Below are 27,712 nucleotides of genomic sequence, written 5' to 3' on the forward strand. Positions count from 1 at the left end.
TAGATAGGATTATCTGGATATATATTGTTATTTATTTATTTCAAAATCTTCCTTTAAATACAAGGATAGGTACCTTTACGCCAGACATCCAATGACGCTATCTTGAGGTTCTTCTTGTTTTTTTATAGTCTTCCAGGAAAGCTCACAATTGATTCAGCCTGACTTAAAATGTTTTTAAGAGTCGTGCTCTATGACACCAAGGTTTAGACTCTTAACCAGTTACTTATTTTAACTGCTTAAGAAAATCCAAAGTTCTTTTCTGAGAAAAATGTTGACTCTGTATAGATCCCATTCTACTGGCCAACACCTGTGCTGGTGTGTTGATCTTCTGACTGAAATAAACTTCAGATTCATGTACTCAAGTGTACACAACTGGAAGAGAACTGTGCCCTTTCAAATCTGGGGTTTAAACCATATGACTTTAACTCAATGCATAGCACAAACACTTGGCACCTTAAAAAAAAAAAAAAAAAAAACCTTTAATAAGGGAAAATTTGGAGATCCAAGGAACATGTTTTAATTGAGGAAATACATTATCAGCCAGCAATTAGAAATACCTCCTTAAGTTTTCATTCATTGTCATGGCAATATTGATCATATTCACTATTAGTGAATTTTTTTATAGGTTAGTTAGAATAAGTCCTTATTTCCAATCTGTAACTTGGATTCACAATATTACAGAAAAATGCCATGAATTCTAGTGTTGTTGTCTTAAACAATTGAGTAAAATAGAAGGAATGAATATTTGTGTTGTATTTAGCTATTTTTGTATATTGTACTTATTAATGTTCCTTTAGCTCAGTGGTAGTATTTTTGCATTTTATACCTATTATTCTAGGAACCCTCATGAGATGTTGGATTTTCAGAAGAGGAAAGGACATCTATTTTATCTCTGTATCAATGGACATCTTAACAGGGAAGAAGAATAAAAATGTGAAAACCTAGAAGAACTTATTTTCTCTTCCTCAGGGGCTATGTACAGAGATGAAATACAAATGGAGGTGGGGATGTGGATAGCACCCTCCTCTCCTGAATTTGGAGCTGCCCCACACCTCTGCCTGTCATGTCAGCCAGGGTCTTCATGGTGAAAACTCTGGACTGAGTATTGACAGTCAAAACCCAAACACCTTGCTTCCTTTATCCTTCTGAGTCATGTATCCCTTAGCATCCCTGGGCTGACTGAGTATCCAACAGCACCCTCACGGTATAGCCAAAGTTTAAACCACACATACACACACACACACACGCACACGCACCAGAAGATACCTTTGGAAAAACAGTTAAAGATCATCTTTCCCCCTATGTCTTTAAAAAATAATAAATCAGTTTTGTAGAAGAAAATTTATTTCTGGCCAGGCGCAGTGGCTCACGCCTGTAATCTCAGCACTTTGGGAGGCCAAGGCAGGCAGATCACATGAGGTCAGGAGTTCGAGACCAGCCCGGCCAACATGGCAAAACCCTGTCTCTACTAAAAATACAACAACAAAAAAAAAATTAGCTGGGTGTGATGGCACGTGCCTGTAGTCCCAGCTGCTGGGGAGGCTGAGGCAGGAGAATCACTTGAACCCGGGAGGTGGAGGTTGCAGTGATCTCAGATTATGCCACTGCACTCCATCCTAGGCGACAGAGTAAGACTGTGTCTCAAAAACAAAAGAAAATTTATTTCCATTAACTCTATGCTTTTTGTTTATCTACTAGTACATGCGTAAGTTATTGCCCCTTTTTTATTTTTATTTTTTTCTGACATCCAGGTAGCCCAGTGCGTCTCACCAAAGGGACCTCTTGCTTGTTCAAGAACATACTTTTTTGGAGCTACTCATGTTCCTTACTTAGGTAAGTCCCTGTAAGTTGTCATCTCATCAGCTTATCTAATGAATAGTCTCTCCTATGAATTAAAAGTTGTCACAAAATTCACTGCTTTGCTTGGAAGCTCATGATACCCAATTTGTGGGCCTCCAGCTCCCTCTCTGATTACTTCTGGATAGTTGATGTGTCTAACACATTTCTCACAGAATGTGTTTCAAGAGGAGGATGATTGGTGCAGCCTACATTAAGTCTAACCATGAGTATAACCTTTTGCTAGGTGTCACAGGGGAGGCCAAGATGAGTAAGACCTAGTTTAAGCTAGCAGGAGGTAGAGACCAGACATGGTGGCTCACGCCTGTAATCCCAGCACTTTGGGAGGCACAGGCAGGCAGATCACTTGAGGTCAGAAGTTTGAGACCAGCCTGGTCAACACGGCGAAACCCCATCTCTACTAAAAATACAAAAATTAGCCAGGCGTGGTGGCACACACCTGTAGTCCCAGCTAATCAGGAGGCTGAGGCACCATAATCACTTGAACCTGAGAGGTGGAGGTTGCAGTGAGCCAAGATGGAGCCACTGCACTCCAGCCTGGGCAGCACAGTGAGATTCTGTCTTAACAACAACAAAAAAAAAGCAGGAGGTGGGCCGGGTGCGGTGGCTCACGCCTGTAATCCCAGCACTTTGGGAGGCCGAGGTGGGTGGATCACAAGGTCAGGAGATCGAGACCATCCTAGCTAACACAGTGAAACCCCGTCTCTACTAAAAAATACAAAAAAATGGCCGGGCGCGGTGGCTCAAGCCTGTAATCCCAGCACTTTGGGAGGCCGAGACGGGCGGATCACGAGGTCAGGAGATCGAGACCATCCTGACTAACACGGTGAAACCCCGTCTCTACTAAAAAATACAAAAAAAAAAACTAGCCGGGCGAGGTGGCGGGCGCCTGTAGTCCCAGCTACTCGGGAGGCTGAGGCAGGAGAATGGCGGGAACCTGGGAGGCGGAGCTTGCAGTGAGCCGAGATCGCGCCACTGCACTCCAGCCTGGGGGACAGAGCGAGACTCTGTCTCAAAAAAAAAAAAAAAAAAAAATACAAAAAAATTAGCCAGGCGTGGTGGTGGTCACCTGTAGTCCCAGCTACTTGGGAGGCTGAGGCAGGAGAATGGTGTGAACCTGGGAGGTGGAGCTTGCAGTGAGCTGAGATTATGGCACTGCACTCCAGCCTGGGCAACAGAGTGAGACTCCGTCTCAAAAAAAAAAAAAAAGGCAGGAGGTAGGGTCCGCAGTGGGAATTTAGATGACTCAGCCAGGTGCCCACTCAACTGTTCTTGTGAGGAAAATGAGAAAAGGCCGTAATAAAAGAGTGCTTAGGAGCTAAGAGCATGCTGTGGGGCCATCCAGAAAGGGTGGGCTGGCTGGGGCTGCCCTGCTTACTAGGGTAACCAGAAGTTGCAGGTATCCAAAGTCACATGGAAAAGAACCTCTGGAATGAATGCAGGTCTCAGCATTGCTACACAGAGGAGAATACATCAGGAACCATATTTTATTCTGGATGATGTTAAATAAGCCAGGAAACTCTGGAAAGAAGCATAACTTGGGTCAGGTTATTAAGGAGATAAAGCAAGAGGTAGAACTGAACCTGTTTACTGATGCCTCGAAGTTTAAAAAATTAAAAATAAAAACAAAAACCTTCCAGAACCTAAGATTCCGTGTATCTCTGGTATTTAGTGATGTTGCTGAGTGGGTTGTAAAAGTGGGAAATGCACGTGAAGATCCAGAAGGCTATTGGGAGTGGCCAGGTTCCACTGTTGTTGGTATTTGTACTGTGTTTAACTTAAAAGAAAAAAATAGTCTGGGCGTGGTGGCTCGCACCTGTAATCCTAGCACTTTGGGAGGCCGAGGTGGGTGGATCACCTGAGGTCAGGAGTTCAAGACCAGCCTGGCCAACATGGCGAAACCCCATCTCTACTGAAAATACAAAAATTAGTGGGGCATGGTGGCGTGCACCTATAATCCCAGCTACTCAGGAGGCTGAGGCAGGAGAATTGCCTGAACCCGGGAGACAGAGGTTGCAGTGAGCCGAGATTACACCACTACACTCCAGTCTGGGTGACAGAGCTAAACTGTGTCTCAAAAAAAAAAAAAAGAAAAGAAAAAGAAATGTTGTTCTTGACAATGTCTTCCAGGTAAATTAAGCATTTCTAGCTTCCTTGTTAAGTGCATATCCTGTGCTCTTGTCACATTCTTAGTGGGCCTCTTTCACAGGTGGTGACAGCAAGCTGCCCAAGAAAACTGAACAAATGTAAGTCTTCATATTTTATTTTTTCTTTCTCAAAGTCGAGTTACTCAGTTGTGACTATCCTGTGTACTTCATTTTGAGATCAACAGTGATTAAGACATCTGCTTTTGCTGGGTGTGGTGGCATGCACTGTAATCCCAACATTTTGGGAAGCTGAGGTGGGAGGATCACCTGAGACCGGGAATTTGAGACAAGCCTGGGCAACGTAAGCAGACTCTGTCTCTGCAGAAAATAAAAAATTAGCCAGGCATGGTGGTGCACACCTGTGGTCCCAGCTACTCAGGAGGCTAAGTTGGGAGGATCACTTAAGCCTGGGAGGTCGAGATTTCAGTGAGCTATGATTGATTGCACCACTGCACTCTTGGCAACAGAGGGATACTGTGTAAAAAAAAAAAAAAAGATATCTGGTTTATGGCGTGAACATTACTGTGTTGTTTCCCAAGTTTCTCTCAGCTTCGTATTCAGGCCAGAGAACCCTGCCAGCTTTGCCATCTGCTCTTCTCTCTAGACCTCAGAGACTTCCTACCTGCACACCCATGCATTTATATTATGTAACTCCCCTTGATATGTTTTCTACATAATGCATTTTTAAGTTAAGGGCTTTTCTAAGAATAAACCATCCTGAAATCCATTGGGAGAATCTTGTGAAACCCCAACTGGTCTGAAGAGTGTTTTTCTCTGGATTTGACACTTAAGCCTGTGGAACATAGTGAGAGGGTGTGAACACTGGCTGTGCAACCTGAGAAAGGGCCTACCTAGTGTTGACTTCTCTTCTTTCACATACAGCAGGAAACCAGACAGAAAATAAACTCATTAGTGCTGAAACTATTAAATTCAAAAAAGCAATATGGATATAATGGAATTTTATTATTACCTGATTAAATACTGCAGCTTAACTTGGTAGGGTCTAGATCAGCAGCACTTCCCTATGGCCAGCAGTGAAAGGCTACAAAAGATCATCTAAGGATCTCTTTAAAATATAGGTTCTCCAGGACCAATCCCAAGATTACAATCAGAATTACTAGGGCAGGGCCCACAAAGTTGTACTGGGAGAAATATAATAGAAGAAATATAATCATACTACAGAAAATATGAAATTAGAGAAAAATTAAGATCAGCTATAATTCCTCCTGTCTGGCACTACCCATTAGTATCTTATTTTATATATTTCTGGGACTGAGCGCAGTGGCTCATCTGAAATCCCAGGACTGTAGGGGGCCGAGGTGGGCAGATGGCTTGAGCCCAGGAATTCGAGACTAGCCTGGGAAATCTTATATGGAACTCTGTCTCTACAAAAATTAGCTGGACGTAGTGGCACACGCCTGTATTCCCAGCTACTTGGGAGACTGAGGTGGGAGGATCATCTGAGCCTGGGGAGGTCAAGGTTGCAGTGAGGTGAGATCACACCACTACACTGCAGCCTGGGTGACAGAGTGAGTCCCTGTCTCAAAAATGTGTGTGTGTGGCCAGGCGCAGTGGCTCACACCTATAATCCCAGCACTTTGGGAGCCCTAGGCGGGTGGATCACATGAGGTCAGGAGTTCGAGACCAGCCTGGCCAACATGGCAAAACCCCATCTCTACTAAAAATACAAAAATTAGCCAGGTGTAGTGGCATATGCCTGTAATCCCAGCTACTCAGGAGGCTGAGGCAGGAGAATTGCTTGAACCCGGGATACAGAGGTTGCAGTGAGCCAAGATAGTGCCACTGCACTCTAGCCTGGGCGAGAGAGCAAGACTGTGTCTCAAAAAAAAGAAAATGTGTATGTGTACGTGTATATATGTGTATGTATATGTATGTATCTTTCTGGGCTTTTAAAAAAATTATTAAGCTGTAGTCATACGTGTATATAGTTCTTTTGTGGGTTTCCTTTCCTTAGCAACAAGTTAACCATTTCCTCAAGTGTTGGTGGGTGTTGTAGTCTTACCTTGTGCCTGCTTGTACTGCTGTGCCAGCGCTGCTTAGCCACTGTTCTGGATACTTATGCTAGACCCTTAAACATTTTGCCTAAACCAAATCCATTGATGCCCCATGTCAGGGACTGGTATTGAGTGATAACCGGGTGCACATTGGAAGATTTGCCAAATCACAGATCCAATGGAACACGTGGATTCAAGTGAAAGTGACAACAGAGGCCAGGTGCAGTGGCTTATGCCTGTAATCCCAGCACTTTGGGAGGCCAAGGCAGGTGGATCACGAGGTCAGGATTTCGAAACCAGCCTGGCCAAGGTGGTCAAACCCCACCTCTACTAAAAATACAAAAATTAGCCAGGCACCGTGGCAGGAGCCTATAATCCCAGCTACTCGGGAGGCTGAGGCAGGAAAATCGCTTGAACCCGGGAGGCGGAGGTTGCAGTGAGCTGAGATCGCACCACTGTACTGTAGCCTGGGTGACAGAGCAAGACTCCATCTCAAAAAAGAAACAAAAAAGTGACAACAGGCCGGACGCGGTGGCTCAAGCCTGTAATCCCAGCACTTTGGGAGGCCGAGACAGGTGGATCACGAGGTCAGGAGATCGAGACTATCCTGGGGGAACACGGTGAAACCCCGTCTCTATTTAAAAAAATACAAAAAACTAGCTGGGCGAGGTGGCAGGCGCCTGTAGTCCCAGCTACTCAGGAGGCTGAGGCAGGAGAATGGCGTGAACCCAGGAGGCGGAGCTTGCAGTGAGCTGAGATCCGGCCACTGCACCCCAGCCTGGGTAGAGCGAGACTCCCTCTCAAAAAAAAAAAAAAAAAAAAAAAGTGACAACAGAGCCATGCAGGCTTTTTAATTTTATGGGTCAGCAGTCATGTAGCTTGTGTATTGAGCTCCTGTGTAAGGATCAGTATAGGAGAAGACCAAGCAAGGGAAAGGCCTGACCAACGTTGGTACTGAGTGATGTTTGAATCAGCTGAGGAGAGGAATATCTTTACATGTCTTTGGGTTTGGCATTTTTAAAACTGCACCCTAGGGTCAAAGTGTAGAGGATTCTGGTCTCACCTGGAAGGCACCAAGCTCATTCACATCTGTCTGCTAGGCCCCTTCCAGGGTATACCCTCTGCCCTGCCCTGGCCTGGCCAGAAGTCTTCAGGATATATTGGTACTCGAAGCTGTCATTTTGTTTTATGAGCTCTCCTTGTTCTTTTTTCTTCAACTCAACCCTAACCTCTTACCTACATTGTGGAGGTGTGGTGCAGGAGCCAAGAAGGAAATTGAAGGAGATGGCAATGTGATGTGGCACAGTGGAAAAGCACCAGGCTGAGAGCAGATCTAAGTTTGGGTCAGCCTTGAATTTTCTGTGACTTAATAGACAACTTATTCTACTTCCAGAGGCCCTTACTGCTTATTCTATAAGATGAGAGGATTATACCAATCATTTCTGTATTTTTTCCCACTTTTGAACTCCTATCACCTTCCTTTACCTGTTAAAATATTCTTATGGGCTTAAAAATACACATATTTTTAGGTGAGACCTTGTCAGTTCCTTGCCAGGTACCTCTCCTGGCCTTTCAGGGCCCCTTGGATGAGCACTTAAAAATAGACATATTTTTAGGTGAGACCTAGTTATTTCCTTGCCAGGTGCCTCTCTTGGCCTTTCAGGGCCCCTCGGATGAGCCCCTTCTCTTCATAAGTGTCCTAAGAAGAGCCTGCACCTCCTTCCTCCAAGGCAGTGATTCTCAACCAAGGGAAATTCTATTGTAGCTCCCTCCCCCATCTTTCCCCACTCCCAGGAACATTTGTCAGGGTCTGGAGAAATTTTTGATTATCACAACTGGAATGCTACCAAACATCTAGTGGGTAGGGATGCTGGTTAGCAACCAGGGGTGCTGCTGAACATCCTACAATGCACAGGACAAACCCCACAGCAAGGAATTATCCAGTCGTAAATGCCAAGGTGGAAAAACCACCTTAGGTGATTCCCTAAATGAACCAGACTGGTTTTTCTAGAGACCTTCGTGGCAGTCCAGTCTGGCAGAGAAAAACCCAGGCCCTCCTCAGTCTGGTCATCTCTCTTCCACCCTGAGGTCTCCTACCCAGAGGTTCCAGTAATAGACCAGCATTCAGCAGGTCTAGTGAAAAGACGATATGAAACTACAGTGTGGTCGGTCCCTGGAAAAGCAGCAAGTGGGTATGATAACACTGAAGGGATTCCTGGTCTGTAGGTAGCTGCTCCTGCACATAGAGGAGTCAAGGAGTCTACACAGTTTTATTCTGTTTGATTACAAACAGGGAGGGGCAGTCTAGCAGAATTCAGAGGAGCCGACTTTCCTTAAGGTGATAACGAAAGCAAAGTATAAGTCAAACCAGGCATATGACTTTTTTTTTTTTTTTTTTTTTTTTGAAGCAGGGTCCCACTCTGTCACCCAGGCTGGAGTGCAGTGACACAATCTTGGCTCACTATAACCTCTTCTGCCTCCCAGGCTCAAGTGATCCTCCAGCCTTAGACTCCCAAATAGCTGAGACTACAGGCACATACCACCACGCCTGGATAATTTTGTTTTTATTTATTTTTATTTTTTGTTGAGATGGAGTTTTGCCGTATTGCCCAGGGTGGTCTCAAATTCCTGGGCTCAAGCGATCTGCCCATCTCAGCCTCCCAAAGTGCTGGGATTACAAGCCTGAACGACTACTCCCGGCCCAGGCATGTGACTTTTAAAAGGTTTAGAAATCAGTGGGTTATATTTTTGCCTTTTTCCATTCTGTTTAAAAATCAGTTTCTTAGGAGTTGTCATTTGTGTGCATGCATCTTTTGACAAAAACCTCATGATGCTGTAATGTTAACCATTATTTTTTGTTTTTGAAGTAGGCTGTTGTCCCAGATATATGCTGCTGTTATTGAGGCTGTTGTGGCTGGCATTGCATGTTATGCTAAAACTTCCAGTCTAACAAAGGTAATTTAAATACCATGTTTCTCTTCCAGTAGTTATTATTTTAATGTAAAACATTCTATCCATGTGTTTCTTCTTTGGACACCTTGTAGTACTCACTTTTGTGCGTGCTTGGGCCTCTTTGACACCAGGCAGAGCGAAGCCTTGAGAGCACTGAGCTTCTGCTGCCTGTGACTGTGCTGCTGTTGTCTTGTAGATGACAACTAATCGGTGCTTCTTTGTAGACATCTGGTTGTGTTAAGGAAAAATCATTCTGTAGCACATTGTTTTGTTGAATAGCTTAAACAAAAGGCTTTTAAAAACTAAAACAAAAACAAAAACAAAAAAAACTATAGATTATTCTACTGTGAATTCTAATAAAGTTCGGTAAGTTTAATTTCCTATAACTCAGTGTTTAATAAAAACAGCTAAAGATTAGAAAATCTGACTTGCTTTTCCTAGACAAGCACATGTGTTCCCGTTCTCTGACCATTATCTTCCTTGCTGTTTTGCGGTTAACCTGCCCTGAGTTGGATTCCTATATCTGACCCAGTAAGGAGATGAGAAGAGTCAGCTTGATGCCTCCCAAATGCCAATAGGACCTTTTCTGAAGGAAGCCATTTGACATTGGAAAGGTTGTGTATGATGTAGATATCAGAGAGACTGTAGCTGTAGTCACCAGCTCCTTGCCATCTCCCCTCCTCACTGAACTTGTATCCCTAGTACTGACTCCGGATTTCTCCGCCCTTTAACCACTACATGCAGAAGGTTTATCCAAAGCAGTGGGGTGTCCTTCAATATCAGTTCTCACATCTTTGTTTTTTAACTGATCTTTTGTAACTCTTGCTATTTGGATATTCTTAGCATCTGGCTAAAACTCTGAGGGCAGAGGTTCCTTCCTCTTCCTGCCGGGGAAGAGGGGAGGAGAAAGCACTTTTACAGACCTCTCATTCCGCTGCTGTCATCACAGCTGGTCACTTCTCTGGATCCAGCACGTCAGGTTCCAGTGCACACCTGCCTGAATGCAGTTTTGTCCTGTGAACCTAGCCTGGAGAAAGCAGGCCCTTGTTTCCCTTAACATGATGCTTTCACTTTATTCATGCCTTCCAAGTAGTCACATAGATGGGAAGGGCACACTGGGGCATAGTGTGATCCTGGACAAGTGTTAGGAGGGCCCTTCCATCAGTGATATGTGTACTTTCTCCTGCTGTGAAAGCTAATTGTCCCTGTCTTGTTGTTATTTTACAGGCCAAGGAGGTAGCAGAGCAGACTCTGGGATCTGGGTTAGATTCCTTTGAGTTGATTCCGTTTAAGGCAGCCCTGCGGTAAGCAATGGCTGATATTTTTTATAAGGAATTTTTTTTCTTTGTTTTTGAAAGCTTCTTTTTTCCCTTATAACTCAGATTTCATCTCCGCTTTGAGAAATGTTTCAGTAAAATAATGGGATATATGGAGGAGAGTCATTCATGATTCAGCCTTTACTTAGAAGCCAAAGAGCCAAAGATGCAGGAACTATTTGAGAAAGTCACACACATGTTCTGAGGTTAGAATGCAAGGCAGATTAACACCAGCATCACAAGAGACTTGACAAGCCTGGGTTCCAAGGCTAGAAAGGCAAAGCTGGGGACCTGAGTGGTGAGGTTTTTAGGGGCAGGGGGCCCTGGGCACAGGAAGATAGTCACTGCTTAGAAGAAACTTGCACTGGGCCTCATCTGTCTCTTGAATGACAGAAATCCTGAGCCCACCATGTCTTGGGGTCTGCATGGTCTGAGAATCTGGTGATTTTTCCATCACATCTCCCAGCATGTCACGGTGTATCTCTTTGTAGTCTTTATCCATAGCTAAATCTTCATGAACCCAGTCCACTTAACCCACTGTTTTATGTGAGGACCATTGTGTGTACTTTTATACAAAGGATACAAAAGGCACCAATACTGGGAAATTTATTTAAGAATACTTCTAGGATATGTCCTGTGATGCCTCAGGTCTATGTCCCACATTTTCTTACATCTACAGTCCTGGGTAATAAGTTGGAGTATTTGAAAGATTCGTCAATTAATTGTTCTAACAAGAAGAATTCTATATCTGCAGCCCCACGAGTGGAAGAAAGCCAGAACTCTGTGGTGCAGGGCTTTAGACTTGCTTCAGGTCTTCTCTCCCCTGGGTCTTCTGGATCTTGCTGTCCTGGCCATGAAAGGGGAACGATAAAGGAAGTCTGTTCCCTTAAGACCTTGTGCTGGCCTTTACTATCTGTTTCTGGCCAACCTGAATTTGAGAACGCTCCTTCAGTCTGCATCTGTGTGACCTTGGGCAAGATAGGGAACTGTCTGTTTCTGCTTCTTCAACTACCCACCTTGTAAAGCAATTGGGCACATAGACGTTAGCTGCTGTCACAGTGGGGTATTCTCTCTTACCATCAATATGGCTAGCATAGTCATTCTACTCCTCCTTTACTTGGGCCCTTGCCTAGGCCACTCAGCTTCCCCAGAGCAGGCCCCCTCTAAGTCCCAAGACCTCCTAGGCCTAGGTGTCTGCCCTAGTTGGAGAAAGGCACAAAGAGAAAACACCAGTCAATGGGAGAAGAGTCTCCCAGGCCAGTCTTCCACCTGGAGCCCCACCCCTTTCTCACCACAAAGATTACTTCACTGAGGGCGGGGTGCGATGGCTCACGCCTGTAATCCCAGCACTTTGGGAGGCCAAGACAGGTGATCACTTGAGGTCAGGAGTTCGAGACCATCCTGACCAACATGGCAAAACCCCGCCTTCACTAAAAATGCAAAACTTAGCCAGGCGTGGTTTTACACACCTGTAGTCCTAGCTACTGGGGAGGCTGAGGCAGGAGAATTGCTTGAACCCAGGAGGTGGAGGTTGCAGTGAGTTGAGATCACACCACTGCACTCCAGCCTGGGTGACAGAACGAGACTGTCTCAAAATATATATATATATATATTACTTCAGTGAGGACCCTCGAACTGCTTCAGATTAGCAGATCTCTTTCTCCCAAGAGGGGAAGGAATGGGAGCCATGAATGCCGACAGGAATTAGTGTGTAGCTATCTAGTATTTGTTAATGCAAGAAATTACACTTACACAAGTTAGAGTAAGCCAAAAGGGTTTTCTAGTTATTTCTCGGCTCTGAAGGCCTCACCCTGCCCCTGACTCCACAGCATTTGACTGTGAGTTGCAGAGACATGGCCTCTGCTTGTGCTTAGAGCAGGGATGGAGGGTCACTCTCAGTCTGCAGTGAGCAGCAGTCCTCTCATGTCATTTTCTCCTGTTGTTGTCCAAGAGTCAAGATAGTCCTTAGGACTTGCACAGAGGCAGGGCTGTGATTAGAGTTAGACACTGGCCCCATATCTGCCGGTGGTGTAGGACCCTGGGGAAAGTATCTAAAATAGGGTAAATCTGGGTAAAGCAAGGATGACACACACCTCACTGTGTGGCCTTGAGAATCCCAAGCAGGTACCCTGCACAGGTGTCTGGGGAGCAGGAGCAGACTGATTTTTCTTTTGTTTTGTTTCTGGTCCACAGCTCCAAGATGGCTTTTCATATACATGCTGTGAATAGTCAGGGAAGGTGCGTATATGATTGTGGTATAACCTTATATGGAGCAAGTTTTAGGAAGATAAAGAGGGGGAAGGCTGCTGACATGAGTGGTTTTCTCATGCTTCCACACCTAGCAGTGACATCACTCCAGGGTTGGGGTTGGGCTGACTGCTGAGCTGAGCCCCTGTACCCTGAGTTCTTCCCACTGCAGAGCTGAGGGGCAGAGGTGGGGATGGACATACTCACTTTAGTGGCCCACATACCAATTCTACAAACATGCAACCCAGTGTTTTGAAAGACCCTAAGAGCAATCCGAGTCTATGACTTGTCATTACCAAGTTGAAAAAAGCGAACACTGTGAATTTAAGTACACTTAAAAACTCTTTAACATAGTCTTCCATCTCTTTCCTCTTCTAGAATTGTACCGCTGGACAGTGAAGATAGCTTATCCTTTGTGAAGACGGTAAGCAGAGTTGTCATGGGTCAGCTGGCTGGGAATGGCCTGTAGAGGGACATCTGTAAGTTAGGAGGTGGGAGTGGGTGGGGGTCTTGGGCAGCCCACCCCACCTGAAGAAACTGATCTGTTCTCAGTCCTATCCGAGCCATAGCAGTGGTGAGCCTGTGCTTACTGAGGGTACCCAGGTAGCTGTGCCAGGCCCACCCACATCTATTCTCCCTTGCCTAGGCTTCCCCAGGGTCCAGAGTCTTAATTGAGGTGTTGGGAGGCACCTCTTTCTGGGTTATGAAGCCTTCCTATAGGTAGCTGAGATTGCTCTGAGTTCGTGTCGAAATGTGAGTCCAGGACAAGCCTGCCTTGACTAACAGACTTAAGTTTTTCAGTGGCATCTTTGAGTTCCAAGACTTGCATTGATGTCCTTAATGGGAACCTAGAGTTGAAACCGGTCTTGACAGCATAGTTGAGACCCCGTGTCTAAAAAAAATTTTTTTTTAATTAGCCAGGTGTGGTGGCATGCATCTGTAGCCTGAGCTCCTCAGGAGGCTAAGGCAGGAGGATCACTTGAGTCCAGGAGTTTGAGACTGCAGTGAGCTGTGATTGCACCACTGCACTCGAGCCTGGGTGACAGATTGAGATTTAGTCTCAGAAAACAAACAAAAACCGGGAACCTGGGAAAATTAACTACAGCCCTGTACCACAAAAGGACATCTTGGTCAACAGTGGACTGCAGATACAACAGTGGTCCCATAATATCATAACACTGTATTTTTACTCACCATTTCTATGTGTATATATGCCTAAATACACAAATATTACCATTGTGTTATAATTGCCTACAGTATTCAGTATAGTAACATGCTGTACAGCTTTGTAGCCTAGGAGCAGTAGACTACACCAGCTAGCGTAGGTGTATAGTAGGCTATACCATCTAGGTTTAAGTATACTCTATAATGTTCACACAGTGATGAAATCAGCTAATGAGACATTTCTCAGAATGTATCCCTGTCATTAAGTGATACATGACTATAATTATTTAAATGACCAGTAATCAACAGGGACCTGTGTCTGCCATGAAGTAGAGTAGTCAGAGCAATGTTTTCCAACCTGTGTGCTGGGGGGATGGTTTGGAGATGCACTGAGCTAATGGTCCCTGGGGTGGGATGGCATGGCCTGGGGGAGCCAGAGTTTCTAGGCCAGTTGCTCTCAGCCACAGGCTGAGTCCTCCGTTTACCCCAGAACATCCTGATGTGAAGAAGATTGGCAAATGGTGCATGAGAGGGTGGTACATATCCAGCCAAGATTCTGTTTGTGGTGTGTATTATATCTTGAGTCTGTTCTGTGACCACTGCCTGAGCCTTAGTTCCAAAAAGCTTTGGTCCCAGGGAACTGGGTGGGCAGCTGTGGATAATTTGGTACAAGCACATCCCCATCACCATCACCTGTGGAAAAGTAACTCGGAAGTTCCTGTCAGTAGTGTTAACCCATCTACAGAGAATAGTACAACAAGGGTAATTTTTTTAAGGTTGCAATTTATGTTTTTATAATGTTCCTGGTCCCCATCTGTCAACATTTTGTGTGGATGTTCTTTTAGAACTATTTCAGACTTTTTCGTGATATTAGTAAAACATTGGGAAATACTTTCTGATATTTAGGTGATCATACTTTATCTCCTTGTTGACTTTAAAGTCTGACTTCTCTCCTGGGACTCTTGCATGGTGCTTTGGAAGATGCTTTGCATAGTAGCAGGTGATTAGGAATCCAGTAAAATCATAGTCTTGCATCAAGTATGCACAGCTAATGAGATAGGAAATAAGAAGCAGCAAGTCGATGCTTTCTGTCTACATTCTGTCCTCTTATCCAGAGATGAAGTTCTATCTCCTCCCCAAAGCCTTCCCTGTTGATTTCTCCCTACAAGTATTCCTATAATCCTTGCAGTTGCAGGTTGTACTACACAAATTAAGGAATAATTCTATCCTAATGTGTCATATGATATCATAATGTGTCATATGATGACCTTTGTGTACGAATGCCATTGTCTCTCCAGCTATACATTAAGATTTCCTGAAGACAGGCACGATACCATATTTTTTCTTTCCCTGTGCCACATGGTGGGAAGTACATAACAAGTGTCCAACAAACGCTACATGTTATCTTTTCAGTATCCTCTTTTCCCTTCCTCAATATCAGTGACCAAATATGAACATGAAGGATCAGGAACCCACAGGATCTGTCCACCTGATTGGTCTGGGAACCAAAGACGTAGGATTGCCATTGTCACTTAAGAGGGACCATGTAGCTCAGGAGGGTTCTGTGTCTTCAGATGCTGGAAATCCTTTGAGACAGCTTTAGATAAACCTTCCAGTTGTCAAATCTGAAAAGAAAGTTAACTCAAATATAGAAGCCTACTTGTCTCTTTTATATATCCTATTATCATCATAATATGGAAAATTAAGGGCTTTGGCTTTAACTGTGGTTTTTTTCCTTTCAACTTTGTGCCCTCTTTTAAGTTTTTATTTGAAAATTCAGCAATCCATTCAAGAGGCTCAGGTCTTTTGTCTGTGTCCTAAGGGGTGGGACAGGGGTCCCACACTAGAACGATAATATGTGAAAGTGGACTTAGTCTCAGGAGATCTGCACCAGCACCCACCGCTCACCGCTATTCAGGGTAGGATGGGACAGGTCCTTGTGCTACTTATCCCATGTCCCTCATCAGATCTTCCTGGTCATCCAAGACTCTAGCTCTAGCTGACATCATTTTCTCTTTCTTCTGCTGGCTTCTTCCCAGAATTGTTCCATTTTCACTAGTTTTTACCTGATAAATTAGGGCTTTCTTACTGGACATTGGGAGCTCTCTGAGTTGTTCTAATTTGGTTTCCGGGCTAGTGAAGCCTCTGCTTTTATTTATCTTGGCCGTAAAAGTTTGAATAGCTTTCTTGCTTTTTTTTTTGAGACAGGGTCTTGCTCTGTTGCCCAGGCTGGAGTGCAGTGGCATGGTCATAGATTACTGCAGCCTCAACCTCCTGGGCTCAAACAGTCCTCCTGCTTTAGCCTCCTGAATAACTGAGACCACAGGCAGATGCCACCATTCCTGGCTATTTCTTTCTTTCTTTCTTTTTTGAGACAGAGTCTTGCTCTGTTTCCCAGGCTGGAGTTTAGTGACGCAATCTCAGCTCACTGCAACCTGCACCTCCCAGGTTCAAGCAATTCTCCTGCCTCAGCCTCCCAAGTAGCTGGGATTATAGGCACACGCGCCACCATGCCTGGCTAATTTTTTTTTGTATTTTAGTAGAGATGGGGTTTCACCATGTTGCCCAGGCTGGTCTCAAACTCCTGGGCTCAAGTGATCCACCCGCCTCACCTCCCAAAGTGTTGGGATTACAGGCATGATTAATCATGCCCAGCCTGATTTTTCTTTAGTAGAGTGGGGATCTCACTGTGTTGTCCAGCTTGATCTCAAACTCCTGGGTTCCTCGAACTCCCAAATTACTGGGATTACAGGCATGAGCCACTGTGCCTAGTCAGTATAAAGCAATTTGAGGGAATATATGGAAACAAAGATACTTTCCTTATAGCCCAAGTGTGTCTCTGATCAGGGAGCAATTTCAGGGAAGCCCGGGTGATCCTAAAGTCACCTCGCAGTTCAAAGATGTATTTAGGGTAACTCCAGTTTTCCCTAGAAACTCTTAAGTACTCTTTTGCCATGTTCCTTTAGGCAGTATTTCGTGGTCTCGTTCTTATGGATTTCTCTCTGATGGTTTTGGGCTGGTAACTGATCGAACTGGTTTCTCATTTGATGCAGGCTTGTATGACCGTCTATGACATTCCTGACTTGCTGGGAGGAAATGGTTGCTTAGGATCTGTGGTTTTCTCTGAATCGTTTTTGACTTCTCAAATCTTAGTTAAAGAAAATGGTAAGTATATGTGATCTTTAGAAAGCAAACCTTAAGCCTTTTTTTTTTTTTTTTGGCAAAATAAGCTATAAACTAAGGCAAAAGACCAACAGTAAGCTGGTAAAAATATTAGAACTTACGATCACAGCACTGCACTCCAGCCTCAGCAACACAGCGAGACCCTGTCTCAAAAAAAAAAAAAAAAGAGGAACATTAATGATGAACAAAGGGTGTACATCCTAATTTATGAAGAACTCTTACAAATTAATAAGAAAAGATAAGCTACCCAATAGTAAAATGAGCAAAAAAAATGAACAGGCACTTCACAGACATGGAAAACAAAAAAGAGAGGAGGACTATGTATAAATGAAGATATGTAACCTCACTAGGAGTCAAGAAGAAGCAACTTGAAGGCTGGGCACGGTGGCTCATGCCTTAATCCCAGTACTTTGGGAGCCCAAGGTGGGCGAATCACTTGAGGTCAGGAGTTTGAGACCAGCCTGGCCAGCATGGTGAAACCCCATCTCTACTAAAAATACAAAAATTAGCCGGACATAGTGGTGGGTGCTGGTAATCCCAGCTACTTGGGAGGCTGAGGTAGGAGAATTGCTTGAACCTGAGAGGTGGAGGTTGCAGTGAGCTGAGATCGCACCACTGCACTCCAGCCTCGGTGACAGAGTGAGACTCTGTCTCAAAAAAAAAAAAATAGAAAAAACTGAAACAGTAATTAGGTATTATTTTTTTACCTGTTAAGTTGGCAAAATATTCTAAAGAATTACTATATTCTAAGGAATGAAAATATTCTAAAGAATGGTAGAATGAGCCTAATAATAATTCTCTTTGATCTTTAATATGTTTACCTGTACTATCTTGATAAGAAAATGTAATGGTAAAATGGACTAATTCCCAAAAGTTTTGTTTCTTGGTTTTTGGTTTGTTTTTTCTTTTTGAGACAGGGTCTTGCTCTGTCACCCAGGCTGGAGTATGGTGGCATGATCTCGGCTCACTGCAACCTCCACCTCTTGGGCTCAAGTGATTCTCCCACCTCAGCCTCCCAAGTAGCAGGGACCACAGATGCTCCGCCACGCCTGGCTAATTTTTCATATTTTTTGTAGAGACGGGGTTTTGCCATGTTGCCTGCAATCCCAACACTTTGGGAGGCCGGGGTTGGCAGGTCACCTGAGGTCAGGAGTTTGAGACCAGCCTGGCTAACATGACAAAATCCCGTCTCTACTAAAAATACAAAAATTAGCCCAGCATGGTGGCATGCACCTGTAATCCCAGCTATTTGGGAGGCTGAGTCAGGAGAGTTGCTTGAACCTGCTAGGCAGAAGTTGCAGTAAGCCGAGATGGCGCCACTGCACTCCAGCCTGAGTGACAGAGCGAGACTCTGTCTCAAAAAAAAAAAAGCCCTAACTCCTGAGAAGGGCATTTAGGGTCTGGGGCCTGTGAGGCAGGCTGAGGTGGTAGGGGAGTAACTGGCATGTGTGTGTTCTTCCTGCAGATGGCACTGTTACCACAGAAACCTGCTCCATAGTCCTGACTGCTGCTGTACCCAGATTCTGCTCCTGGCTGGTTAGTGTCATTCATCAGGTGGAAGTGGACCTACGTGTGGAGAAATCAGGGTGAACATTTGAGGAAGAGCCTCTTTGTTGGGCCCCTGGTGGGATGTCAGATCCTAAACTAGCTGTTGTTCAGGAATGGAATTTTTTATCCCAGCCCTTTCTCTTTATACAAATGAACCTAATTTCGTTAACTCTCATAATCTTAGAAAAGTTTCAAAAGAAAGGAACAAAGTCATGTGGGTCACCATTAAATTGTGAAAGGAAGAAATTAACAACCTCATTTTACAGATGAGGAAACTGAGCTTATAAATTGAATGGCCTGGCCAAGGTCACACAGATCATGAGAAGTGAATCCCATGACTTGCTTCTCTGGTAGAGTGGTTGCTACAGAGTTTTTACTGTAACATCTCTCTACTTGTAGAAAAGTCCCATCTTCTGCAGTGGGAGGGACTTGGTCTGAAACTGGGGCCTTGGAACATAGGTGTGACAGTAATGAGTCTGCTAATGGGCTGAGTCCCTGCTTGAGAGTGCTCACATTCTGCTTCTACAGTTCCCACACAGACAGGGAAGACCGAGAGTTATCCTCTAATCTGAACGTGTTTCAATGAGAAGACATTCTCTGAAGATATTTTAATACATTCTCTTTGCTTCATCCCTAAAAACAGTTGTTTTTTTCTGAAGTGAAATGTAGGTGGAGACTAACACATCCCCTCTGCTTGTCATAAGCTCATTAGCTGGACCTCAGGTCCTAGTGAGAGAGCCCACCATGGCCTTGGGCTCTGAGCCCTGGTGACCAGCAGACATCTCAGGTGTGTCAGGGCCTGAGAGCACTGGACGTGGACATGGTGAAAGACTGCCCAGCCAGTGTCCTGGGAATATCTGAACACAGTGGGGAGACCTAGCGGGGTTTTCCCTTGAAGTAGTTGACTGAAAATCTGCATTCCTTTTGGACACAGGTAGAAGATAATGAAGTAAAATTGTCTGAGAAAACCCAGCAAGCAGTGAGGGTAAGCAGCCTTCTTATTCTCAATGTTAACATCATATCAAAAGATAATGTAAGCAATTCATAAAGGTATTAAAATACTTCTTCTCACTACTAATCTAAAGGATTTGCACTGTGTTGTCTTCACTTCCTATTTGCATTCCTCCCCTTCCCAGCAGAGCTTTCGAAATCACCATTTATGGGGGATACAATTAGGGGGATTCTTTATTCCATGAGGGCCTTTTGGTGTTTTTTTTAAATCTCCTCGTAGTATTAAAAGCAGATCCCAGATTGGCCTAGACATGTAGAGCTGAGACATCAAGGCTTTAGGCCAAGGAGAAGCTGCCTCCGTTTTCACAAAGGAAATAAATCCACTGGAACATGAACCAGCATTGCAGGCTTTGATGCCTGGACTCAGAGAGAATCTTAATGTTCTTTTTCTCAGCACAAATCAAGGATGCCAGTAACCTGCCAAAGAGCCAGACAATGCCAAAGGCCATGGAATACATTGGGCATGTCTGAGCCTGACTCAGCTTTTGTAGATGGACGTATTTGGGCAGGACTTTTGATTCTGTGAATATTTATGCTATAAATCACCTGTTCTTTTTTGGGTTTTGTTTTTGTTGTTGTTTTTAAAGGGGGATGAGTCTTTCCTGGGCACTTTCCTAACAGGAGGGGAAGGAGCATATCTTTATTCCAGCAATCTACAGTCCTGGCCTGAAGAAGGTAAGGAGCTATGACTTTAATGTTCTTGGCCATGTCTGGGTCCCTCATTTGCAGATGGTAGCATGGGAGTTGTGATTAATAATACGTCTTCTATTTGAACATAATTGTGGTACAGAAATGTTTTCCTACAGCTTTTCTCTCTTGACCCACCCACTTTGTAGATGAGGAAATTTATGCTAGGAAGGGCTGATCACAGAACTGTACCTGTTCCTTTTGTTGCTGCCTGAGGTTAGTTAGCTCTCCGAATGGGCTAGGGCAGCAGCATTTCCAGAAATAGAATTTGTGGACCTAAACAGAATCTGGATTCATTTATCTTACTGTGTAACAAATTACCACAAATTTAGTAGCTTAAAACAACACCCTCTTATTATCTCACAGTTCTCCAGGTCACAGTCTCCAGCAGGCTTGGCTGGACCCAGATCTCTTGAGGTCAAAATCAAGGCATCAGGCAGACTAGACTCTTATTTAGAGCCTCTGGGGAAGAATCTTCTCCCAATCTCAGCCAGGATGTTGGTTCCTTTCGCTTGTAATACTGAGGTCCCCGTTTTGTTGCTGATTGTCAAACAGGGATCCTCTCAGCTCCTCCTTCCAGAAGTCCTTGCCCTTGTAAACCCCTCCATCTCAGCTATAAAGAACCTTCTTGTATTGAATCTCTCTCACACTTGGAGTCTCTCTAACTCTTCTTTGCTATCAGCATCTTAAGTTTTTGCCTATCCCAGTCCACCCTCTGGCCCCCATAATTCATGTCCCTCGTTACCTCCTACTGAGGGTCTCATCCCATTGTGGCTACAGGTCAAAGTCCTAAATCTCATGGGCTTAAATATCTGAAATCTCATGATCAAGATCATCTAAGTCCCATGTAAATGAGGCTTGGGAGAGTAATCTGTCTACAGCTCCTGACCATAGTTCCTCTCCGTGTCTGTGGACCTACAAAACTAAAGAGACAAGTCATCTGCCCGCAGCCCTCCCAACATACAAGGTGGGACTGGCATAGACTTCAGGTTCACAAAGAGGAAAAACAGAAGGTAAAAAGGAGTCACCACCCCAAGGCAGCTTTGAAGTCCAGCTGGGCAGACTTCAGTTCCTTGATTAGGTTTCAAGGCCTGGGAATAATTCTGGCTCTCAGCTCTGCTTCAGGGCTCTTGGTTCTACCCTGTTTGCTCTTGGTTTGCTCTGGGCTCATGGCTCCACCCTTTGGGCTTGTGGCTACACTGCTGTCATCCTTCCTTTTTCAGTGAAAGGTAGCACCTTGTTTGTAGCTGAGTAGTTTTATCAGCCTGCCTCTTGCCAGTAGAATTTTGAGGGTCCAACAGTCTCCTTCAATGTTATACTTTCTCTGTCCCTTTCAATCCAAACTGGCAGTGTTTCTGCTCGTATAAAATCCTCAAAAACCTTGTTGGTCTTGCATGGATTTTACAGGGATTTACTGCAAGTTCCTCTTTGGCTTCCTCAGAATAACATTTTCTTATGAGTCCTATTCTTTCCCTGTTGAATATAGCCTTTATGTGAAGGAGGAGTTCTGACTTACTCTACAAATTCCTCAACCTCAACTAAGCAAATCCTTTTTCTGGATGATTTGTTCTTCTTGGTGAAAATATTCTATCCAGTGGCAAATTCCTCTCCCTGTTCTCAGACCACTGCTTCAGCTTCTGCCCCTTCATTCACACAGAAGACAAAGCACAAGGAGTTCTGGTTTTCTGTCCACATACTGCTGGAGTGGTAATGGCGTTTGTTATCACATCTGTCTCTGCATTTCTGCCTCTCCAGATCCTGGTGCAGAGAACCCGGGAGTTAGGAACATTTGCTGAAGGCAGGGAGTGTGTGGTAATACTACCAGCCTTGAGGCAAGATTGCGTAGTGTTTTAAAAGCAGATTGTAGGCACAACACAGAGGTGGTTTGTGCTCTGTCATCCTTGAGCCAATTATAATATTTAGCAGGGATATTTGCCAAAATTAGTTTGCACCTTCTTAGCAAAGGGCCTTGTTAGAAAAATAGTCTTGCATTGTACTGAGTTATCCAACAAGATTCAGTGTATCCTAAGGTCTCTGTGCGAGAATAAAGGCACAGCCAGGGATTTCTGGAGCCTTATTAGTCGTAGTCTTTTGAAAACTTGAATTTTAAACTTTCTTCGTCCCTAAGGGGAATCTAGTTTAAATTAGGAGATGGTTTTCTGAGGCAGGGAAATTGAATAGAAGCAGAGAATTTAAACAGGAGTCTCCCCTTCCTGTGGATAAGCATTTTACCACTTTGGGATTCAGGTCAGGAGCTGATGTAAGTTTTGTGGGGCTTGAAGTTTATACCATTTGGGGACTCTCTTAAGGAAAATACTACAAAATGATTAGGCTCTTCTTAGTGCCTTAGAAGGGGGCTTGGGCAGGTAGGGAGTCCTGAAGTTCTATTGTCTTTAATGTCTTTATAAATCTGCCTTTACTTGGGACTGTGATGAGCTTGAAATTTATCTGTTCCCATCCCCTGAAGGTATTTATCTTCAGCTCCTCAGGATGCATTATCTTGATTGATCTTCATATCCTGAGTCCCATAGAAGGTGAAAACTTGCCTGATATTGTACAAGTTGTTATTTTTTCCATACTTTTTTTTTTTTTAAGCTCCCTCACCCTGACTGAGATGTAGTACAAGTTAATGGCAGCATCTAGAGGGTAGTCCAGGTCTGGAGAATAGTACAGGTCTTCTGATTTTTCACCCAGCAATTACTTACAGATGAAAAGAATAGTACTTCCTGGCAGGGCGCGGTGGCTCATGCCTGTAATCCCAGAACTTTGGGAGGCCAAGGCAGGCAGATCACCTGAAGTCAGGAGTTTGAGACCAGCCTGACCAACATGGAGAAACCCCGTCTGTACTAAAACTACAAAATTAGCCAGGCACGGTGGCGCATGCCTGTAATCCCAGCAACTCGGGAGGCCGAGGAAGGAGAATCGTTTGAACCCGAGAGGCACAGGTTGTGGTGAGCGGAGATTATGCCATTGCACTCCAGCCTGGGCAACAAGAGTGAAACTCCATCTCAAAAAAAGAAAAAGAAAAGAATAGTACTTCCTTTACCTTGAAGTTTTTTCAACTCTAGAACTGTTTCTGTTCACCAGTTAGTGGCGTCGGCTATCACAAGATGTCTTGCTCTTCAAATTCCCATTCGTTCATGTCCTTCATGTGCCCTTCTCCTCCCCGCCCTGCTGTCTGTGGCCAGGCAGGCTGCCCAGTACCTAATCCTCAGGAACCTGCTTTAGAGTTTTGCCACACATGCCCATATCCCCAGACAATATCTTGTTTTGAACTTAATACAAATAGAATCATACTGTAGACCTGCTTTTTTTGCTCAATATTCCTAGGATTCATCCAGTTTGTTGTATGTAAGCCATATAGCTTACTCATTTTCATGGCCTTATAGTATTCGTTTTTGCAAGCATGCACTATCATTTTGACTCTTGGTGGACATGTGGGTTTTTTATAGTTTTTGTGCTAGGTGCAGTGGCTTGTGCCTGTAATCCCAGCTTCTCAGAGGCTGAAGCGGGAGGATCACTTGAAGCTAGGAGTTCAAGACCAGCCTGGGCAACAGAGTGAGACTCTTGTTTCTACAAAATAATTTTTTTAATTAGCCAGCGTCTATAATCCCAGCACTTTAGGAGGCTGAAGCAGGAGGATTGCTTGAGTCCAACAGTTCAACACCAGCGAGACCCCATCTCTACCAAAAAAAAAAATTAGCCAGGCATGGTGGCATATTCCTGTAGTCCCATATATTTGGAAGACTGAGACTGGAGAGTGACTTGAGCCCAGGAGTTCAAGGCTGCAGTAAGCTATGATCTCACCACTGTACTCCAACCTGGCTCACAGAGCAAGACCCTAACTCTAAAAAATAAATAAGTAAATATAGGCTTTTTTAGGTATTGCAGACTGTACTGTTATGAGCATTCTTGTGCGTGTCTCTTGGTCCACATGGGCAAATGTTTCTGTAGAGTTGGAATGAGGAGTAAAAATTTGGAATTTTAGTATGAGCCCACATACGGCTTTTTTAAATGAGGCCAAACTGTTTTACAAATTGATTGTCCCAAATTATACTTCCAACAGCAGCATACAGGTATTTGAGTTTTTCCATATTCTGGCCAACACTTGCTGTTTTGCCACTGTGGTGAGTGTGCAGTGCTGTATTATTAGGATTTTAATTTACATTTCTCTTATTATTAGTGAACCATCTTTATTTATTGGCCAAGCCATTATACTTCCCTTCTGTTAAATGCTTGTTCTTGTTTTTTGCTCATGTTTCTTTTAGATTGTCTTTTTCTTGTTTATTTTAGGAATTTTTTTTTTTTTTTCTTGAGACTAAGTCTCACTCTGTTGTCCAGGCTGGAGTGCAGTGGCGCAATCTCAGCTCACTGCAACCTCCACCTCCCAGGTTCAAGCAATTCTCATGCCTCAGCCTCCCGAGTAGCTGGGACTACAGGCGCGCAACAACATGCCCAGCTAATTTTTGTATTTTTAATAGAGATGGGGTTTCGCCATGTTGGCCAGGCTGGTTTTGAACTCCTGACCTCAGGTCATCTGCCCGTCTCAGCCTCTGAAAGTGCTGGGATTACAGTCGTGACCCACTGCGCCTGGCCTATTTTAGGAATTCTTTCTTTTCTTTCTTTCTCTTTCTCTTTTTCTTTCTCTTTCTTTCTTTCTGTCTCTCTCTCTCTCTCTTTCTCTAGTTCGTTTGTTCATTCATCTTTTCTTGATGGAGTTTCACTCTTGTTGCCTGGGCTGGAGCGCAATGACACGATCTCGGCTCACTGCAACCGCTACCTCCCAGGTTTAAGCGATTCTCCTGCCTCAGCCTCCCAAGTAGCTGGGATTACAGACGTGCACCACCATGCCTGGCTAATTTTGTATTTTTAGTAGAGGTAGGGTTTCTCTATGTTGGTCAGGCTGGTCTCGAACTCCCAACTTCAGGTGATCAGCCTGCCGCAGCCTCCCAAAGTTCTGAGATTACACGTGAGCCACTGTGCCTGGCCAGGAATTTTTTATAGATTTTTGATACTAATTATTTGTCAATTCAGTATATTGCAAATATTTTCTTTCACCTGGTGGCTTGTCTTATTTTATTTCTGATGCTTTTTAATGAATAAAAGTTCTTAATTTTAATGTAATCAAGATAATCTTTTCCTATGTGATTCATGTATTTTAGATCTATTGAGGCTTTTTCTGTTGAATTATAAAAATACAATTTTTCAAAGAATCCACCTGGATTGCTCTTTGAAAATGATATGAGATAGGAGTCTAATTTCACTTTTTAAATGTAGGTAGCCACCTGTCTCAGCAACAATTATTGAAAAATCATTCTTTTCCCACTGATCGGCAGTGCCAGCTTTGTTATAAATCAAGTCTCTTTATGTGTGCGTCTATTCACAGGCTCTCTGTTCTGTTCCATTATTCAGTTTCTCCCTGAGAAAATACCACATTGTCTTATTTTAGATAGATAACATATTTCTATATGGTGTCTTAGTCCGCTTGGGATACCATAACAAAATACCACAGACTGAGTGGATTAAACAGTAGAAATTTATTTCTCACAGTCTGGAGGCTGGGAAGTCCAGATTCAAGGTGCTGGCAAGGGAGGTTTCATCCTGAGGCCTCTTCTCTTGACCAGTAGAGGCTGCCTGTCACTGTGTGCCCACATGACTCCTCCTCTGTGCATACATGGTAGGAGCTAAGCTCTCTGGTAGCTCTTATTAAGGGCACTACATCCCAATAGACCTTGCCCCACATTCATGACCTCATCACATTCATGACCTCATCTAACCCCTATTTCCTTCCAAAAGCCCGATCTCCAGATAACATCACTTTTGGGGTTAAGGCTTCAACATTGGAATTTTGGAGAGGACACAAACATTCAGTCTCTAATGTGATAAGGCAAGTTCCCACCTTTTTTTTCTTCTTCAGGAGTATCTTGGCTGTTCTTAGCACTTTGCTCAAAGTTATTGACATTTTTGTGTTGGCTTTTCAGGATTTTCAGAAAACTTGTTGGGGTTTTTTTTTTTTTTTTTTTTCTGAAATTGTGTTCAATTTAAAGATCACTTTGGAGAGAATTGTCATTTTTACCATGTCAAGTAAACCTGAGTTTTCCAGTTCATGAATGTGATGTGTATTTATGTCTTTTTAATGCCTATTAATATAGCGTTATAATTTTCTCATTATTTTATATCTTTTTTGCTGTCAGAAATATCTTTTACGATTATACTTTTGATGCTTTATCTAGGATTATAATCCTAAATTATGGTAGAATTGCTGGTTATAGGATTAACTGTATTTAATATTCATATATTTACTTTGTATTCCTTAATCTTATTCTTTATTAATTCTAATAATCTAGATTCTTCAGAGTTTTACTTGTAGGCACTCATATGATCTATCAATTATGATGGCTTTATTTCTTCCTTTCCAATTATTATATTTCTTTGTCTTGCCTTCACTGGCTCAGACCACTAGTAAATCATGGAGTAGAAGTAATGATGACAGGCATTCTTGTGTTATTCCTGTCTAGCAGAGAGAGCTTTACCGCTTCCTCTGTGTTTTGATACTTGTGGGTTGTTTTTTTTTTTTTTTTTTTTGGTAGTTACCTTTATTGCAGTAAGAACATTCCCCTTTCATTACAAGTTTAATAAGCGTTTATCATGACTGTTTCTTGATTTTTATTAGTGCTTTTTTCCTGCACTTACAACTTTGTTCCTTTAATCTATTAACATAATAAACTACTATATTACTTGATTTTTTAAATGTTAATTCTACATTGTTGGGAAGAGCTAACTGGATCATTATTTTTAATATACTGCTAGACTCAGTTTGCTAATAGTTTCGTTAGGATTATTACATCATAAATGGGATTAACTGTTTTTCCTTTTTTGTATTGTAATTTCTGGTTTAGGATCAGATTTTCTAGCCAAGGAGTATTCTCTTTTGTACTTCCTTACTGTGAAATATTATGTATGAGATTTGAATTATTTTTTGACTCTTAGTACTTGCCTATGAAACACTGAAGGCATGATTTATTTTTTAAGGAAAGGTTTTTAACTACTGATTTAGTTTCTTTAATGATTATGGAGTTAGTCAGGTTTTTAATTTCTACTTGATCAGTCTTGGAAACTTAGAATTTTTTAGGAATTTTTTTCCTTTTATCTAAGTTTTTCAGATTTTTGGTAAAAGACAAAATTTTTCAAATTTTCGTACTTTAAAGACATTGCCCCACCCCTGTCTTCTTGCTTTTGTATTATTTTTAAGCAGAAATCTACTGCTATCCTTATCTTTGTTTGCTTCTTTCTTTTTTTGTTCTTTTTGTTTGTTTGTTTATTTGTTTGTTTTTGAGACAGAGTTCCACTCTTGTTGCCCAAGCTGGAGTGCAATGGCACGACCTCAGCTCCCGGCAACCTCCACCTCCCGGGTTCAAGCAGTTCTCCTGCCTCAGCCTCCCGAGTAGCTGGGATTACAGGCATGTGCCACCACACCTGGCTAATTTTGTATTTTTAGTAGAGATGGGGTTTCTTCATGTTGGTCGGGCTGGTCTCGAGCTCCCAATCTCAGGTGATCCACCCTCCTCGGCCTCCCAAAATTCTG

The 27,712-nt window shown here is 43.4% G+C and overlaps 1 protein-coding gene across 4 annotated transcripts in view; it reads left to right on the forward strand.

Annotated features, from left to right (window-relative positions):
- Positions 1-27,712, forward strand: part of C16H20orf194 (chromosome 16 C20orf194 homolog) — a 166,953-nt gene that overhangs the window by 72,633 nt on the left and 66,608 nt on the right. For 3 of the 4 annotated variants that reach the window (XM_003905008.3, XM_017944963.3, XM_017944964.2), the window contains 10 exons: positions 1,752-1,833; positions 4,067-4,103; positions 8,887-8,974; positions 10,199-10,275; positions 12,481-12,525; positions 12,913-12,958; positions 16,752-16,863; positions 18,347-18,417; positions 19,364-19,414; positions 20,028-20,115. In XM_003905008.3, the coding sequence (XP_003905057.1) occupies positions 1,752-1,833; positions 4,067-4,103; positions 8,887-8,974; positions 10,199-10,275; positions 12,481-12,525; positions 12,913-12,958; positions 16,752-16,863; positions 18,347-18,417; positions 19,364-19,414; positions 20,028-20,115 (697 nt within the window). The remainder of the gene's footprint in view (positions 1-1,751; positions 1,834-4,066; positions 4,104-8,886; positions 8,975-10,198; positions 10,276-12,480; positions 12,526-12,912; positions 12,959-16,751; positions 16,864-18,346; positions 18,418-19,363; positions 19,415-20,027; positions 20,116-27,712) is intronic. The other variant, XM_017944962.3, reaches the window with a different exon arrangement.

This window comes from Papio anubis, chromosome 16, assembly GCF_008728515.1.
Source record: "Papio anubis isolate 15944 chromosome 16, Panubis1.0, whole genome shotgun sequence".
Classification (NCBI taxonomy): Eukaryota; Metazoa; Chordata; class Mammalia; order Primates; family Cercopithecidae; genus Papio; species Papio anubis.